General features: G+C 41.2%; 1 protein-coding gene across 1 annotated transcript in view; it reads right to left on the reverse strand.

Annotated features, from left to right (window-relative positions):
• bmpr1aa (bone morphogenetic protein receptor type 1Aa) overlaps positions 1-17,888 on the reverse strand; it is a 214,965-nt gene that overhangs the window by 24,946 nt on the left and 172,131 nt on the right. The window contains exons 6-7 of the mRNA XM_043678714.2: positions 5,292-5,391; positions 2,670-2,769 (exon numbers count right to left, since the gene is read on the reverse strand). Of these exons, the coding sequence (XP_043534649.2) occupies positions 2,670-2,769; positions 5,292-5,391 (200 nt within the window). The remainder of the gene's footprint in view (positions 1-2,669; positions 2,770-5,291; positions 5,392-17,888) is intronic.

Below are 17,888 nucleotides of genomic sequence, written 5' to 3' on the forward strand. Positions count from 1 at the left end.
AGCCCTAATCAGTCCTTGCCTTTCCAAATACACATAAATCCAGTCCCTCAGGATTCCCTCCAACATCTTGCCCACTACCAACCTCAGACTCACTGGTCTATAGTTCCCTGGCTTGTCCTTGCCAGCTATCTTAAATAATGGTACCATGTTAGCCAACATCCAGTCTTCTGGCACCTCACCTGTGACTATAGATGATACAAATATTTCAGCAAGGGACCCAGCAATCACTTCCCCAGCTTCCCACAGAGTTCTAGGGTACAACTGATCAGGTCCTGGGGATTTATCCACCTTTATGCGTTTCAAAACACCCAGCACGTCCTCCTCTGTTAAATGGGCATTTTTCAAAATGTCACCATCTATTTCTCCACATTGTATATCTTCCATGTCCTTCTCCACAGTAAATACTGATGCAAAATACTCGTTAAGCATCTCCCTCATCTCCTGCAGCTCCACACAAAGGCTGCCTTGCTAATCTTTGAGGCGCCCTACTCTCTCCCGAGTTACCCTTTTGTCCTTAATATATTTGTAAAAACCCTGTGGCTTCTCCTTAACCCTATTTGCCAAAGCTATCTCATGTCCCCTTTTTACCCTCCCGATTTCCCCCATAAGCATTCTTCCACTGCCTTTGTACTCTAAGGATTCACTCAATTTGTCCTGTCTATACCGGATATATGCTTCCTTCTTTTTCTTAACCAAACCCTCAATTTCTCTAGTCATCCAGCATTCTCTACACCTACCAGCCTTTCCTTTCACCCCAAAAGGAATATACTGTCTCAGAACTCTTGTTACCTCATTTCTGAAGGCTTCCCATTTTCCAGTCCCTTTACCTGTGAATATCTGCACCCAATCAGCCTTTAAAAGTTCTTGCCTAATACCGTCAAAATTAGCCTTTGTCCAATTTAGAACTTCAACTGTTAGATCTGGTCTATCCTTTTCCATCACTATTTTGAAACTAATAGAATTATGGTCACTGGCCCCAAAGTGCTTCCCCACTGACACCTCAGTCACCAGCTCTGCCTTATTTCCCAAGAATAGGTCAAGTTGTGTACCTTCTCTAGTAGGTACATCCACATATTGACTTAGAAAAATTTCTTGTACACTCTTAACAAATTCCTCTCCATCTAAACCCTTAACACTATGGCAATTCCATTGGAAAGTTAAAATCCCATACCACCCTAATATTTTTACAGATACCTGAATTCTCCTTACAAATTTGTTTCTCAATTTCCTGCTGGCTATTAGAGGCTCTATAATACAATCCCAATAAAGTGATCATCCCTTTCTTATTTCTCAGTTCCACCCAAATAACTTCCCTGGATGTATTTCCGGGAATATCCTCCCCAAGTACAGCCGTAATGCTATCCCTTATCAAAAACGGCACTGGCCCTCCTCCCTTGCCTCTCTTTCTATCCTTCCTATAGCCTTTGTATCCTGGAACATTAAACTGCCAGTCCTGTCCGTCCCTGAGTTACATTCCTGTAATTGCTGTGATATCCCAGCCCCATGTTCCTAACCATCCCTTGAGTTCATCTGCCTTCCTTATTAGGCCTCTTGCATTGAAATAAATACAGTTTAATTTATCAGTTCGACCTTGTTTCTCTGTCTCAGGCTTGCTGCAGTGCTCCAAGCTGGAAGAACAGGACCTCATTTTTTGTTTTGGGAAGAATACAGCATTCTGATTTTAAAGTCGAATTCGATGATTTTAGGGCTTGAGGCCTTGTCTTTCCTCCAACTCCAACACACCAAGCCTCGTCATCACATGGGTTAATACCACATACAACCCATTATCAGCTCCTAGTAGCACTCATTTCTATCTCCTCATTCCCTAGACTGACCTTTAACCACTCCTTTGTCCAACAGTTTTTTTTCCTCTCTATTTGGATGCTATATTCACTTATCATTGACCTTCCCTTCACCCCATCTTCTTTATAAATCTCAACCTTTTTCAGTTCCATCAGTTCTGAGGAAGGATCACTGCAACCAAAACGTTAACTAGATTTCTCCACAGAACTGCTCAGTTTTTCCAGCAATTTCTGTTTTAGTTGTCGATGAAAGAAATATAATACTTTTGACAGCAGGATGTTAGATGGGCAGTTAGCTCTCCGGCTCCATGGCAGTTGCTTTGCTGTTCAGTGGCAGTTGCTCTGAGCAATTTTCAAAATGCCCTAGTTGTATAACCCCAACACTGTTCCTTCTCATTGGTCCAATATTGTCAATACAATAAATTCAACCTCAATTGGGTTTTTGCATCCTGGGCATAATTTAACTTAATTCATTAAATGTGAATTGTTGTCAAAACAACAACCAAAACTCAGGTATCCATTTAACAGCCAATTGTTGCATGCATCTATTTTGGAACATCCAGTCTCTTAGCTGTTCTGTTCTGGCAGCTGAGGCTGTACTTTAAAATTCAGAAAACCCTTTCAATCTTAAAATGAACATACAATCTTCTGACTTTGTAACAATATTAGTCACTTTATCAAGAGTTTTGTTCCTCAAAACAATCATCAGCCTAGTCCAATGAATATTTTTTCCACATAAAAGGCCAAAACTCGAGAAACATCAACCCCAAGTCCAGATGTTATATTAGTGTAGTATGCAAAATGCAAACAATTAAGAAATTGCCAATAGCTAGAACAACTCGAACATACTCTTAAGTGAGCTCTTACCTGAAGTAGAAAGCAGTTGTGATTATAATCAGGACAAAGATGCAGACAATCAGTGAGATTAATAAGCCTAATCGGTGGATATCGCCCTCAAACAGTCCACCTGTTTGCAAAGAAAAGGTTACGTGAGAAAGTAGCAAAACAAAAACATATGCCATTGGGCTTTGATTATGGACATCACTAAAGGTTTGAGAGTTAGTTTGATACTAGTTGCAAGATACTTTTGTCTGTGGATAGAAGCATAGGTAAGAATACATTCTATTAAGGAATATGTTAAGAAAATTAATATTTTATTTATGAAGACAGTATGTAGTGTAATGATAACATTTTCTTTGAATGAAACATGCATAATTTTTGCAGGTATAATAGAACATTACACATATTAGAATCATGGCATTCAGTCACGGAGTCACAGAGCACACTTTGGTCGAACCAGTCCATGTTGAACATAATCCCAAACTAAACAAGCCCCACCTGCCTGCTCCTGGCCCGTATCCCTCCAAACCTTTCCTATTCATGTATTTATACAAATGTCTTTTTAACATTGTAATTGTGCCCACATCCACCACTTCCCGAGGAAGTGGTGCTCCATATGCTAAACTCCCTCTGAGTAAAAAAATTTGCCCCTCCATGTTTTTCGTAAATCTCTCTCCTCTCACCTTAAAAACGTGCTCACTGTCTTGAAACCCCCCTGCCCCCCCACTCTCGGGAAAAGACAACTACCATGAACCCTATCGATACCCTCACGATTTTATAAATTTATCTATAAGGTCACCTTACAACCTCCTATGCTCCAGTGAAAAAAGTCTCAGCCTGTCCAGCTTTTATTTATAACTTAAACATTCCATACCTGGCAACATCCAAGTAAATCTCTTCTGAATCCTCTCCAGCTTGACAATAGCCTTCCTGTATCTGGGCGACCAGAACTGGACATACTACTCCAGAAGAGGCCTCACTAATGTCCTGTACAACCTCAACATGATTTTCCAACTCCTATACTCAAAGGACTGAGCAATGAATGCAAGCATGCTAAATGCTAAACAGAGTTAGAGCACAGAAACAGATGCTGCAAGTCCAACCAATTCATGCCGACCATAATTCCAAACTAAACTAGTCCTTTTGCCCATATCCCTCCAAATATTTCTTATTCATGTATTTATCTAAATGTCTTTTAAATGTTGTAACTGCACCTGCATCTACCACTTCCTCTAGAATTTCATTCCACATAAAACTGTGTAAAAACAAAAGTTGCCCCCATGTCTTTTTAAAATCTTTCTCCTCACAACTTAAAAATATGTCCTCTAGTCTTGAAATCCCCACTCTAGGGAAAAGACACTTACCATTCACCGTATCTATACCCCTCATTATTTTATAAATCTCTATAAAACCATCTCTCAATCTCCTACTCTCCAGTGAAAGAAATCTCAATCTATACAGCCTTTCTTTATAACTCAAACCCTCCATTCCCGGCAACACCTTGGTAAATTTCCTCTGAACATTCTCCAGCTTAATAATATCATTCCAATAACAGGGAGACCAAAACTGGACATAGACTCCAGAAGAGGCCTCACCAACGTCCTGTCCTGCAGAACCTCAACATAACATCTCAACTCCTATATTCAGTTACTTCAGTAAAATTTGTAATATTTCCAAAGTCTTGCATTTCAACTTAATGCATTAGAAATTCTGATACAGAGATTTAATGGAAAATGCCTATGTAAACCTCTATAGCCTTAATGACATCATCCTACACTAATGCTGTGGAGTCAGTTTTGGCACCTGCCAGCTCAACTATAGAGAAATCTCTACACTGGAACCAATTCTACTTCCCTACAATTCCCGAATAGATTCTGCAGTTTAACTATGAACAATGATAGGAAATTAAATTATTAGATAATAAAAGATAGGTTTTACACAATGAGACTAATTACATTCATTGGCTTGGTACAATTATCTCCATTTCTAATAATACCACAACTGAAGGTTACTTGTGGTTTCAATTCTCCATGTACAATACAATTGGCAAATGGCTAGCATTAGATGATTTTGTATCAAGATTTATTTGCAATATAATTCCAAAGTATTAATCAAAGTAAACAGATAGAGAAATAATGAACTGACTACAGACCACATCATCCTCAACTTAACTCATCACATGACTACAAATTCTCTCATTATGTTTCAGAAAAATTCTGCACTTAGCCCATGTCATAGATGGTCACAATGTTCAAACACTGAAAAGATAAATTGATTCACAGTAGTATAAATTAACCCAACACCAATGCAATTCATGTGCATAATATTTCAGCTGGGTTCAGTGTATGACAAAGTTTATATAAGGCACAGTCACCTTGATCAAAGAATAAATGCAATAACTACATTAGTACATGCATGGGTGTCAACTTCTCTTGGGAAAAAGTGGAGAAATTGAAACTGTCAAGCCATGAATCAACAACTAACACAAGATATCAGGAAAAAAAGTTTCAAAAGATAATTATCAATGACATGTTCTAACTTGGTTTCAAAAATGTACATTTTTCCCATTGAAATATTACACTTCCATATTTTGTTTAGAGACATGAAAGTTCAGACAACCAAAAACTCCAAGCTCTATCTATTACTTACCAGAATCAGAAATTGGAGTAAGTGTTGGGTGCAAATCTTTATTGCAGAAGTCGGTGTTACAGCATTCGATAGTTCTCCGTTTTCTCACTTTCGTTGAATCCTGAGGGGAAAACAAAGACCGAGATCAGTGATTTTCAGGATTCCAAATCTAGGCTCTGTCTTAATAAATAGCTGGTTAGTTCACATATTTTTTGCATAAAATCAAGATTTCACCAGTTACATTAAATCCTGTTACATAGAGATGTACAGTATGGAAACAGGCCCTTTCCTCCAACTTGTCCATGCTGACCCTACTTAAATCTAGTCCCATTTACCAACATTTGGCCACTATCCCTCTAAACCCTATCTATTCACCCACCCATCCAGATGCCTTTTCAATGTTGCAACTGTAATAGCCTCCACCACTTCCTCTGGCAGCTCATTCCAAACTGCCTCCCTCTGCATGAAAACATTGCCCTTTAGGCCCCTTTTAAATGTTTCCCCTCTCACCTTCGACCTATGTCCCACCCCAGGGAAAAGACATTGGCTATTTACCCTTTCTATGCCCCTCATGATTTTATACACTTCTATAAGGACACTCCTCAACCTCCGATGCTCCAGGGAAAATAGCTTCAGCTTATTCAGCCTCTCCTTATAGCTCAAACCCTTCAACCCTGGCAACATGCTCATAAATCTTTTCTGAACCGTTTCAAGTTTCATAACATCCTTCCTATAGTAGGGAGACCAGAACTGTACACATCTTTCAAGAATGCAGGGTTTTCAGCAAAAATCTCTCACTTCCTTCTTCAGATTAATTCCAAAGTTAAAAACATGTTGGTATGGTTATTAAGTTTGCAGATGACACCAAAATTGGAGGGCAGCGAAGAAGGTTGCCTCAGAGTACAACAGGACCTTGATCAGATGGGCCCATGGGCTGAGGAGTCACAGATGGGAGTTTAATTTAGATGAATGTGAGGTGCTGCATTGTGGAAAGACAAACCAGGACAGGACTTATACACTTAATGGTAAGGTCCTGGGGAGTGAACATAACAGCAGAGCAAAGCACAGGACAGGCCCTTTGGCCCTCGGTGTTGTGCCAACGTTTTATCTCACTCTAAGGTCAGACTAACCTACACACCCTTCATTGTACTATCTTCCATATGTCTATCCCTAAAGTATCTGACTATACTACCACTGCTGGCAATGCACTCCATGCACCCACCGCTCTCTGTGTAAAGAGCCCACCTCTGACAGCTCCCCATAACCTTCCTCCAATTACTTTAAAATTATCCGCCTCCTGACAGATATTTCCGATGGGAAAAGGTGTCTGGCTATCCACTTGATCTATGCCTCTCAATGTCTTGGACATCTATCAAGCCACCTCTCATCCTTCTTCACTCCAATGAGAAAAGCCCCAGCTCCCTTAACGTTTCTTCATAAGATATGCTCTCCAGTCCAGGGAGGATCCTGGTAAATCTCCTATGTATCATCTCTAAAGCTTTCACATCTTTCCTATAATGTGGAAACCAGAACTGAACACAATATTCCAAATGTGGTCTAACCAGGACTCTATAGAGCTGCAGCATAACCTTTCTTGTGAAGATTGTAGTTCAGGTTGTGGTTCAGGTTGTAAGTTTGCTCGCTGAGCTGCAAGATTTGTTCTCAGGCATTTCATCACCATGCTAGGTAACATCATCAGTGAGCCTCCGTTAAAGCGCTGATGTTCTGTCCGGCTTTCTAATTGTGTCTTGGTCTGTTGAAGTGGGTGATATCACTTCCGATTCTTTTCCTGATAGGGTGGTAAATAGGGTCGAAATTGATTTGCTTGTTGATGGAGTTCCGTGTCCTTGGTACATCTAGTAGTGAGGTCAGAGTTTCTTTGCCAGGGTAATTACAGCATCACTGAAGAAACTCCACAAGACAGGTGAAATTAACAAAACAAACGTTCAAAGAATGAAACCTGAAGGATCCAACACAACCTGCTTCCACGGATTACCAGAAGGTATACAAACCAGAAGGTTCCCCCCTCAGACCAACAGTCTCATTTACCGGCACACCGACATACAGACGAGCGAAGGAACTTAAACGCAGACTGAAATACCTAGTAGAAGACTCATGCCACTCCATCCACTCCACCCATACACCAAGTTAGAGGACGATGAGGTCATGGTTTCCTTCGACAAGACAGCCCTATTCACATCAACAGACATCACCCTGGTCAAAGAAACACTGGCTACACTACTAGACATACCAAGGACACAAATACCAGACAGCATCCTCAAACTAGTAGACCTCTGCCTCACAACCCACTTCACCTTCAATGACAAAACCTACAAACAAATCAACAGGACACCAATATCACCAATATCAGGATTCTTGGCAGAAGCAGTAATGCAGAGATTGGAACGAGCAGCCCTCCCCACGATCCAGCCCAAACTCTGGATCCACTATATGGATGACACCTTTGTCATCATGGACTGGAACAAATTAGAAAAAAACTCACGAACACAAACAACATTCTTACTGGTATAAAGTTCACAAAAGTGAACTTTATACCAGTATTCCCCTCCTTAGATTCTTAGTAGAATGAAAAACCAATGGAGAGCTGCAGAACAGCATCCACAGGAAAGCGACACGCACAGACCAGATACTCAACTACAGGAGCATTCATACCGACACCCACAAACTGAGCTGCATCAGGATTATTTAAACAAGCCATTCACCCAGGAACCACTAGATGTTGAAGAAAAACACCCACACAATATATTCAAGAACAATGGGTGCCTGATAAACACAGTCTGCTGCTTCTTACACAACAAACCTATAAGAAGACATAACACGCCCAGAGACTCTAATCACACAACCATACATTAAAGACATCTCAGAGATGATGATCAGACGACTCTGGCCCCTTGACATCATGGTAGCCCACAAACTTACCAACGCACTGAAACAGCTCTTGATGAATCTAACCAACAATCAGCAGAACAAACGTCACATACAAAACGCCCTGCAATAAACATTTCATTGGACAGACAGGCAGGAAACTTGCGATCAGGATATACGGGCACCAACTAGCCACCAAAGGTCATGACCAACTATCACTGGTATCCTTACACACAAATGATGAGGGACACAAGTTTGACTGGGACAATACATCCACTCTGGGACAGGCTAAACAAAGACACAGGAATTTCTAGAGTCCTGGCATTCGAACCGTAACTTCATCAACAAGTACATCGATTTGGACCCCATTTGCCAACCTCTCAGAAAAAGAACTGGAAGTGATATCACCTACTGGAACAGACCAAGACACAAATAGAAAGCGGGACAGAACACCAGCGCTTCAATGGAGGCTCACTGATGTTACCGAGCATGGAGACAAAATGTCTGAGAACAAACAGCGGTCCCAGAACAGAACCCTGTGGAGCACCACTAGTCACCAAGCTCCAGACTGAATACTTTCCATCTACCACTACCCTCTGTCTTCTATGGGCCAGCCAATTCTGTATCCAGACAGCCAGATTTCCCTGTATCCTATGCCTCCTTCATTTCAGAATGAACCTACCATGGGGAACCTTATCAAATGCCTTGTGGGCGGCACGGTGGCACAGTGGTTAGCACTGCTGCCTCACAGTGCCAGAGACCCGGGTTCAATTCCCGACTCAGGCGACTGACTGTGTGGAGTTTGCACATTCTCCCCGTGTCTGCGTGGGTTTCCTCCGGGTGCTCCGGTTTCCTCCCACAGTCACAAAGATGTGCGGGTCAGGTGAATTGGCCATGCTAAATTGCCCATCTTGAACTGCTGCAGTTCATTTGCTGTGGGTTGACTCACAATACCATTAAGGAGGGAATTCTATGAATTTGACCCAGCAACAACAGTGAAGGAACGATGATATATTTCCAAGTCAGGATGGTGAGTGGCTTGGAGAGGAACTTGAAGGTAGTTGTGTTAGGCTGGGACTATTTTCTCTCGAGTATCGGAGGCTGAAGGTAACCATAGGGAGGTTTATAAAATCATGAGGGGCATGAATAAGATGAATAAACAACGCCTTTTCCCTGAGGTGGGAGAGTCCAAAACTAGAGGGCATAGGTTTAAGGTGAGAGGGGAAAGATTTAAAAGGGGCCTAAGGAGAAACTTTTTCACGCAGAGGTTGGTGCGTTTATTGAATGAGCTGCCAGAGGAAGTGATGGAGGCTGGTACAATTACAACATTTAAAAAGGCATCTAGATGGGTAGATGAATAAGAAGGGTTTAAGAGGGATATGGACCAAATGTTGGCAAATGGGAATAGATTAATTTAGGATAACTGGTCGGCATGGAAGAGTTGGTCTGAAGGGTCTGTTTCCATGCTGTACACATCTATGACTCTGATGTACCTTCAGGGCGTGCACATTACTGGCATATTAGGGTAGATTATTGTAACTTGGCTAGAGAATTAGATTTTGAGGATTGTTTTAAAAGGGGAGAGAGAGAGAGTGAGAGGGAGTCAGAAAAGTGCAGAGAGAGAATTATAGAGTTTAGGGTGCAAACAGCTAAAGGTATGGCCAGCAACTGGGGAACAACTAACATCAGATTGTTCAAAAGGCCAGAATTAGATGAGCAGAGATGACTCAGAGTCTGTAGAACTAGAGGAGATTTCAGACTGTAGGAGGAACTGTCATGGAGGGATTTGAAAACAAAGGAGGTGGGCTTTTAAAATTAAGATTAACTAGGAGATAATATTAGACAGCAAGTACTGGGTGATAGGTGAATTGGACATGGCTTAAGGAAGGAAGTTATGATATGTGCAGCAGGATAGAAATCTCCCATTTATTCTGAGGACAGAACAAGTTTCTACCACTTAAATGAGTGATGAACATAGTTTTCATCTCTTTTGAAACAATTTCATACACTAAGAATCATTGAAACATTGTCCCTCACTCAACAAATCTGACTGCATATCTAAAAGAACGGTTACAGTCTCACAACAAGGGCAAGGTAATTTAGGACTCAAAGGGGAAGGGAGATTTCAATACTCAGGTGATGGTGAATCTTTGGAATTGTCTAAACCAGGAGACTGTGGAGGGTCAGTCATTGGATATTTGCAAGACAAGGATCAATAGATTTCTACATGTCAAATACATCAAAGGATAATGCAGAAAAATGGTTTTGAGGTAAAAGATCCAGTTGATTGGTAGACCAGTCCTTTTTATGCTTCCCCCTTATGCTTCTATGGACTACACTGCTTAAGAATGATAGGGAGGGATAAGGATGTGGAGAACATTCAAAATCAAGGATGATAACTTTAAATGCAAGTTATCTTTGGACTAAGAGCCAAAACTGATCAAGCAGCACAAAAATGGTGAATGAATGAATCTCACTATGAGTTAAGATAAGGTCAACAGGATTCAGACAAGTCCAAATTTATGGCTGATGCAAGATTAGAAGCCAGTCATGGTACCATTGCCACAGTTGAATCTAGAGGCAACCAAGGCAAAGATGGGCTAATGCAGGGGTATAAACAGTGGTATAAGTAGGTGGTCATGTGGTAGAAAGGGGCTCAGAAGCTCATCTCAGATATAAATAAGGTGCCGAGGTAGTTTTTTCTTTAGTTTTATAGTCATCATTACACCAGCTCAGGTGATGGGAATTTGATTTAATGCCCCAGCTTTGGCCTCTGGATTACTAATCAAATGATTTGACCACTTTGTGATCATCTGGTTTGGCCTATAGGGTTTATGGGTAGGAAAGCAATCTGTATAGGTTTTACTTGTCCCTATAAGTTAATGATGAAATGTCTGCCCAATTCCTGATTAGTTGATAATGCCAATGATAGAAAGATGCCTGTCACTGCAAACCTGAAGCATGTGGAGAACAAGCACAGGATTGGTAGAATTTTGCTGTGTCTCAGAATTGAAAATTCCTGTACATCTTGCTTAATAACTTTAGCTGGTCAAGCTTTGTTAAAGTTGCTAAAAGGAAGTCAGCAGAAACTTGTGAATGCTAGGATTAAAATGTCAGCTGCTTGTTGGAGTATTAAACAAGTTGAACAAGAGGAAATAATTCTTACATATTTAACGCAGACAAAATTTTGAAATTGAAGATGGAGTAGTTTATCCTTGAGATATCCAAATACTACCCAGATTCAGGTGCAGCTCAAAGTTGAAGCTTGTCAGCTCCATAAAGCCTGAGCAATTCCTATTTGCATTTATATTTTTCACCCCAATGATTGCTCTATTTAGAATTTCACAGGTCTAAGGTTTAGTACAGTTTTTACTCAGATCTTTTCTGTCTGTAATCCTATAGCTATGTATCCCATAACTCAGTATCTACTTCGGTTATGACACAGTGCAACATATGCAAATTAACAGGCATATTTATTCAGATTTATTTTATGCTGTGAAACTTCATAGTGGGTTGACAAGGTTTGGCCTGCAAAGACGTAAGACTTGAACACTCCTCAATATTCAGTATAATGCAAACTCTACAATAGATTTTCTATAATGGTCTTAAGGTTCCATTCTCTTGGTTAATCAAACCAAGTGAAGATATTGTACATATAATCAGAAACAAAATGAATGAAAACTAGCAAGAAATGTTCAATATTCAAGGAAACTATTTTCTTGCTGGGTCATCATGGAAAAGCTGGAGAAACCAAGAATTTTTACATTGAGCATCCTAACCTCTTGCTGGAAAACTGCACCAAATACAGCTATTTGGTATGAGATAACAGACAAAATAGATGCAAAATGTAATCTACCATTCAGCTAGCGCTAACCCTAGGAGGGAAGAGGCTACAGTGCACATAAAGAACTATGAGATTCACATCAAGATCATTATTTTCAAACATAGCCACTACATTATGTAGGCAAACATTGTAGTCAATCTATGCACAGGTCTTTCAATAAAAAAGTCAGCTGAAACAGTTATCTACTCTAATTACACTTTTTGACCTCTCTGCTGAAGGAAATAGGACCAGAAAGTACTGGAGAATCTAAGCAAATCTGGAGCGTATGTGCAGAGAGAAACAGAATTTACATTTCTTTGGAACCTGAAGGGGAGAAGTAATGGGACTCAAAATGTTAACTCTTTCCCTTTCCACAGATGCTGCCAGACTTGCCAAGTTTCTCAAGCACTTCCTGTTTTTATTTCAGATCACTGGCATCTACAATATTTTGCTTTAATTATAAAGAGAAATATGACCTTATCTATTCCATCTAGGTTCATCATAATGTTATGTCCCTCAATTACATTTCTGCTCAGCCTTCTTTACTCTCCCCATTACTTTTTTTATAGCTTTTCTTTTCCATTTGCGACATAGTTCTTTCATAGCATCTTCAAGCCCAATTACCTCTCCTACTTAGAAGAACAGGAGCAGCAACTGATTCATGGGAACACCACTTCCTTCAAGATCCTTGCAAAGTCACAGGTCACCCAGGCTTGGAACACAAATACTTTATTGATCAAAATCCTGGAATCATCTTCCTAATAACATTGTGGATGTAGCCAAATACAGAGGTTCAAGACAGCAGTTCACCACCAAACTACATAAGTATGGTATAGGAAATGCTGGCCTTGCAAGTTCATAAATTAATCAGATACAGGTGCAGAATTAGGCCATTTAGCCTACTGAGTCTGCTCTGCAATTCAATCATGGCTGATATGCTCCTCACCCCCATTTTCCTGCCTTCGCCCCATAACTCTTTAATCCACTAACAATTAAAAATGTCTAACTTCCCCTTAAAATTACTCACTGTCCCATCATCCTCTGCACTTTGGATTAGCAAATTCCATAGACTCACAACCCTTTGGGAGGCATAGTTTCTCCTTAACTCTGTTTTGAATTTGCTACCCCTTATCCTAAGACTATAACCTCTCATCCTAGAATGTCCCATAAGAGGAAACATCCGTTCCATATATATATGTTTTATCATCTTGAGTACCTCAATTTGATTTACCATTATTCTTCTCAATTCCAAAGAGTAAATGCATAAACTGTTCTCTCTCTCTCTTCATACAACAAACCCCTAATCTCTAGGATCAATCTAGTGAACCTTCTCTGAATTGTCTCCAATGCCACTACATCTTTCCTCAAATAAGGGGAACAAAACTGCGCACAATACTCCAGGTGCAGTCTCACTAATGCCTTGTACAGTTGCACCAATACTTCCTTATTTTTATATTCTATTCCTTTATCTATAAAAGCCAACATTCCATTCGCTTTCTTTATTATCCACTATACCCTGCATGCTAGTTTTCTATGACTCATGAACAAGGACACCCAGATCCTCTGTACCGTAGCACCCAAAGTCTCTCCCCATTTAGATAATAGGCCACCTTTCCATTTTTCCAACCAAAATGCATGACCTCACAATTATCCACATTAAACTCCATCTGCCACATTTTGGCCAACTGTCCTAAGCTATGTATATCCATTTGTAAGGCTATTTCCCTCATTGCAATTTACCACCCCACCTATTTTTGCGTCATCTACAAATTTAGTTATAGAGTCTTCTATCCCTGTACCTTAAGTAGATATATTACATCTGCAGGATCCCCCTTATCAACTTTTCTTGTTACATCTGTGAACTCTAGCAAATTAGTCAAACATGATTTGCCCTTCATAAAACCATGCTGATTCTGATGGATAGCGCTTGACTTCTCAAATGCCCTGATATTGCTTCCATGATAACTGACGCTAACACTTTGCCAACAACAGATGCTAATTGGTCTGTCATTTACCACAGATTGCTGCTCTCCCTTTTTTAATTAGGGTTTTACATTATCATTTTTCCAATCCACTGGAACATTTCACATGTCCAGGGAATTTTGTAATATTGTAACCAACGGATCCACTACCTCGACTACCCTAGGGTATTAAAGGAAGTGGCATAGGCCATCTGGCCCAGGGGACTTGTCTGCCCTCAACTCTAATAGTTTGCTGAGTGCCTTTTCCCTATCAATGTTGATTATTCTACTTTCTACCCTTTCTATTGCCTCTGACTTGCCTGTTCCAATAGGAATGGTATCCTCCACCTTGAAAACTGAGGCAAAATATTGATTTAGTGTCTCTGCCATTTCAGTGTTCCCCACTATTAACTCTCCGGTTTCATCTTCCAAGGGACCAACATTCAATTGAGTGACTCTTTTCCCTTTTATATACCTTTTTGATATTTTGTGCTTGTTTTCTTTCTTAATTTACCTTCGTTCTTTTTATTAATCTTTTAGTGTCCCTTTGTTTATGTTGGAAAGTTTCCCAATCATCAAGCCTGCCACTGGCCTTTGCAACATGGCATACTTTAGTTTGTGACTTTATATTGTCCTTGACCTCCTTGATTAGCCATGCATGTTTTTACTCCCCTTATCACTTTTCTTCCTCACTGGGATATATTTTAGTTGTGGTGATGAATTGAGTAATTCATTAAACAACTGCCCCGGCTCATCCATGGTATTAATTTTTAGCCTTCTTACCCAATCTACTCAGGCCAAATCTGTCCTCGTCGATATAATTTCCTTTGTTTATTTCCAGAACACTAGTGTGGGATTCAACTTTCTCACCCCGAAACTGAGTTTTGAATTCTATCATTCTATGGTCACTACACCCTAGAGGATTCTTAAGATACGATGTCATCAATTAATGTCTCCTCAGTACATAATACTAAATCCTGCTTCACGATTAGTTACGCAACAATCTTAAAGAAACAATCTCTATTACGTTGAATGAACTATGCCTCCAAGCTACCCTCGCCAATTTGATTCTTCCAATCTATCTACATGTTAAAATCACCCATGATTATTTCCATACCATTCTTGCAAGTCTCCAATACTTCCTGTTATATTCTGCTCCACTGGGGAGCTGTAGATTATTCCTACCAAGGACTTCTTCCCCTTGCTATTTCTTATTTCTACCCAGACTGATTCCACATGTTGATCTCCACGTTTATGACATTTTACATTTCAACACTGATCTCTTCCTTTACCAGCAGAGTTAAAAAAATCACACAACACCAGGTTATAGTCTAATAGGTTTATTTGAAAGTACAAGCTGTTGGACGCTGCCCCTTCATCAATAGTTAGTGGGACAGGATCATAGGACACAGAATTTATAGTAAAGGATCCAAGTGTTATGCAATTGATGCCATGTATTGAACAAACCTAGATTGCTGTTAAGTCTTTAATCACTTAGAATGGGGATGCAGGTTTCAACTGATTAATACGTAGATCCAGAAATTCTTTCAAGTCACAGTCCCAAGACAACTTAAGGTTTTATCAGTATTTAAAAAAAGGTGACATCTCAGCTCAGATAATGCATTAAAGGTGAGAGGTTAAAATCTGTATCCCAACCTTAAGTTAGACTGGTTCTACTTCCAAAGTAGGAATTGATAAAATGTCACATGGACTAACTGTCTACAGATTGTGCGCTTTTTGAACAAAACAGAATGCATCTGCAAATACAAATTCACCCCAAGGACTTGTGTGTGTGTGTGTGTGTGTGTGTGTGATGTGCGTGAGGGAGTGAGGGAGAGAGGGAGAGTGCATGTGCGTGCACAAGTATGATGGAGTATATCCCATGAGAGGGTGTGCATGAGTGCCTGAGAGACACAGCATGTATATGCAACAGGATCTGTGTGAGTGTGATTGCGTGTGTGTGTGTGTGTGTGTATGCATGCTTGCGTGAGTGTGTGTGTGAGAGAAAAGTATTGTGTAGTGGGGTCACCTGTAGTGTGACATGAACTCAAGATCCTGGTTGAGGCCATCCTCATGGGTACCGAATTTGACTATCAGCCTCTGCTCGGCAACTCTGAGGTGCTGCGTATACCGAAGTCTGCCTTGGAGGACGGTCACCTGAAGACCTGAGGCTGAATGTCCTTGACTCCCCCAGCAGAGTTACCAGTAGAGTTACACCACCTCCTTTTCTTTTCAGTCTATCTTTCAGAAATGCTGAGTACCCTTGGACATTCAATTCCCAGACCTGGTCTCCTTGTAACCATGTCTCAGTAATCGCTTCCAAATTGTACCCTTTTGTTTCTATTTGCATCATTAATTTTCTTTGTCAGCTATGTCAAACAGTCCCTGTTCAGTAACTGCATAGGCACTGTGTCCCAACTCTTCCGCCAGGCTGAACTGGAGCACTGACTTTGCCCACAACTTCACCCAGCTCTTAAATTCACTTGGTCTATCTTGGACAGCTCCCTCCCCTTTCTTGACCTCTGTTTCCATTTCTGGTGACATAAACTGACAGACCTTTTCTATAAACCCACAGATTCCCCTAACTACCTGGACTATACCTCCTCCCATGCAGTATCCTGCAAGAACTCCATCCCGTTTACCTAATTCCTCTATCACCATCACATTTGCTCGGATGAGGAGACATTCCATTCCCAAGCATCCCAGATGTTTACCTATTTTGAAAAACATGCTTTCTCTCCCTCTGTCATCCACACAGCCTTCAACTCACCTCCTCCATTCCTTGTTCCACTTCTCTAAACCCCCTGCTTCCAAATGTAATAAAGACAGGGTCTCCCTTGTCCTCACCTACCATCCCACCAGTCTCCGCATCCAACCATCCTTAAACATTTCTGCCAACTCCAAATAGATCCCACCACCAAAAACATCTTCCCCTCACCACCCCTCTCTGCCTTCCGCAAAGATTGCTCCTTGGTTTGTGTTACTCTCCCCACCAACCACCCCGAACCCCCTGGTACTTCCACCCGCAACCGTAAAGGATGCAAAATCTGCCGGCACATCACCCCCAACTTACCTCCATCCATGGCCCCCAACAGTTGTTCCTGGTGAGACAGAGGTTCACCTGCCTCTCCTCCAACCGAGTTTACTGTATCTGGTACTCCAGGACTTCCCTACATTGGTGAGACCAAATGTAAACTCAGGGCACGTTTCGCTGAGTACCTCAGCCAGGCCCGCAGGGGCCAACCTGACCTCCCAGTTACCGCCCATTTAATTGCCCATCCCATTCCCTTTCTGACATGATCATCCTTGGCCTCCTCCATTGTCACAGTGAATCAGAACATAAATTGGAGGAACCACACCTCATCTTCAGCCTGGGGAGCCTATAGCCCTGAGGGTATAGGCTCTCCAATTTCAAATAGTCCCCCTTCCCATCCCCTGACTCCCTTTTCAGCCCCTCCTCCTCCCTTCCTCTGGCCGATCCTTCCTTCCAGCTACCAACCAGGTCGTATCCTCTACCTGTGTTCATCTATTGCTACCTCACCACTCAGTCCGTCTCCCCACAAAAACCTGCAGCTCCCCACTCATATCTGCAGCTCCCCTTACACCCACCCACCCCCCCCCGGTCCTGAAGAAGGGTTACACCTGGAACATTGACTTCTCCACCTCCTTATGCTGCCTGGCTTGTGTTGTCTCAAGGCCTTTCAACAGTAATTACTAGACCAACAAGGTCTTCCACCAAAAGAACAAGGGCAGCAGGTATATGGGAACACAAGTTTCCATTCCAAGTTACACAATGACCCTGAATTTGAAATCTATAATTTTTCCTTGACAATTGCTGTGTCGCAATCCTGGAACCCCCTTCCTTTCAACATTTTCTGGAATGATTCAAGAAGGCAGCTCACTAACACTTTTTCAAGGTCAACTGGGGATACAAAAAACTACTGGTCT

Source organism: Chiloscyllium plagiosum, unplaced genomic scaffold (genome assembly GCF_037043375.1).
Source record: "Chiloscyllium plagiosum isolate Xiang-an unplaced genomic scaffold, Cpla_swu_hap1 HiC_scaffold_43, whole genome shotgun sequence".
NCBI classification, from domain to species: domain Eukaryota; kingdom Metazoa; phylum Chordata; class Chondrichthyes; order Orectolobiformes; family Hemiscylliidae; genus Chiloscyllium; species Chiloscyllium plagiosum.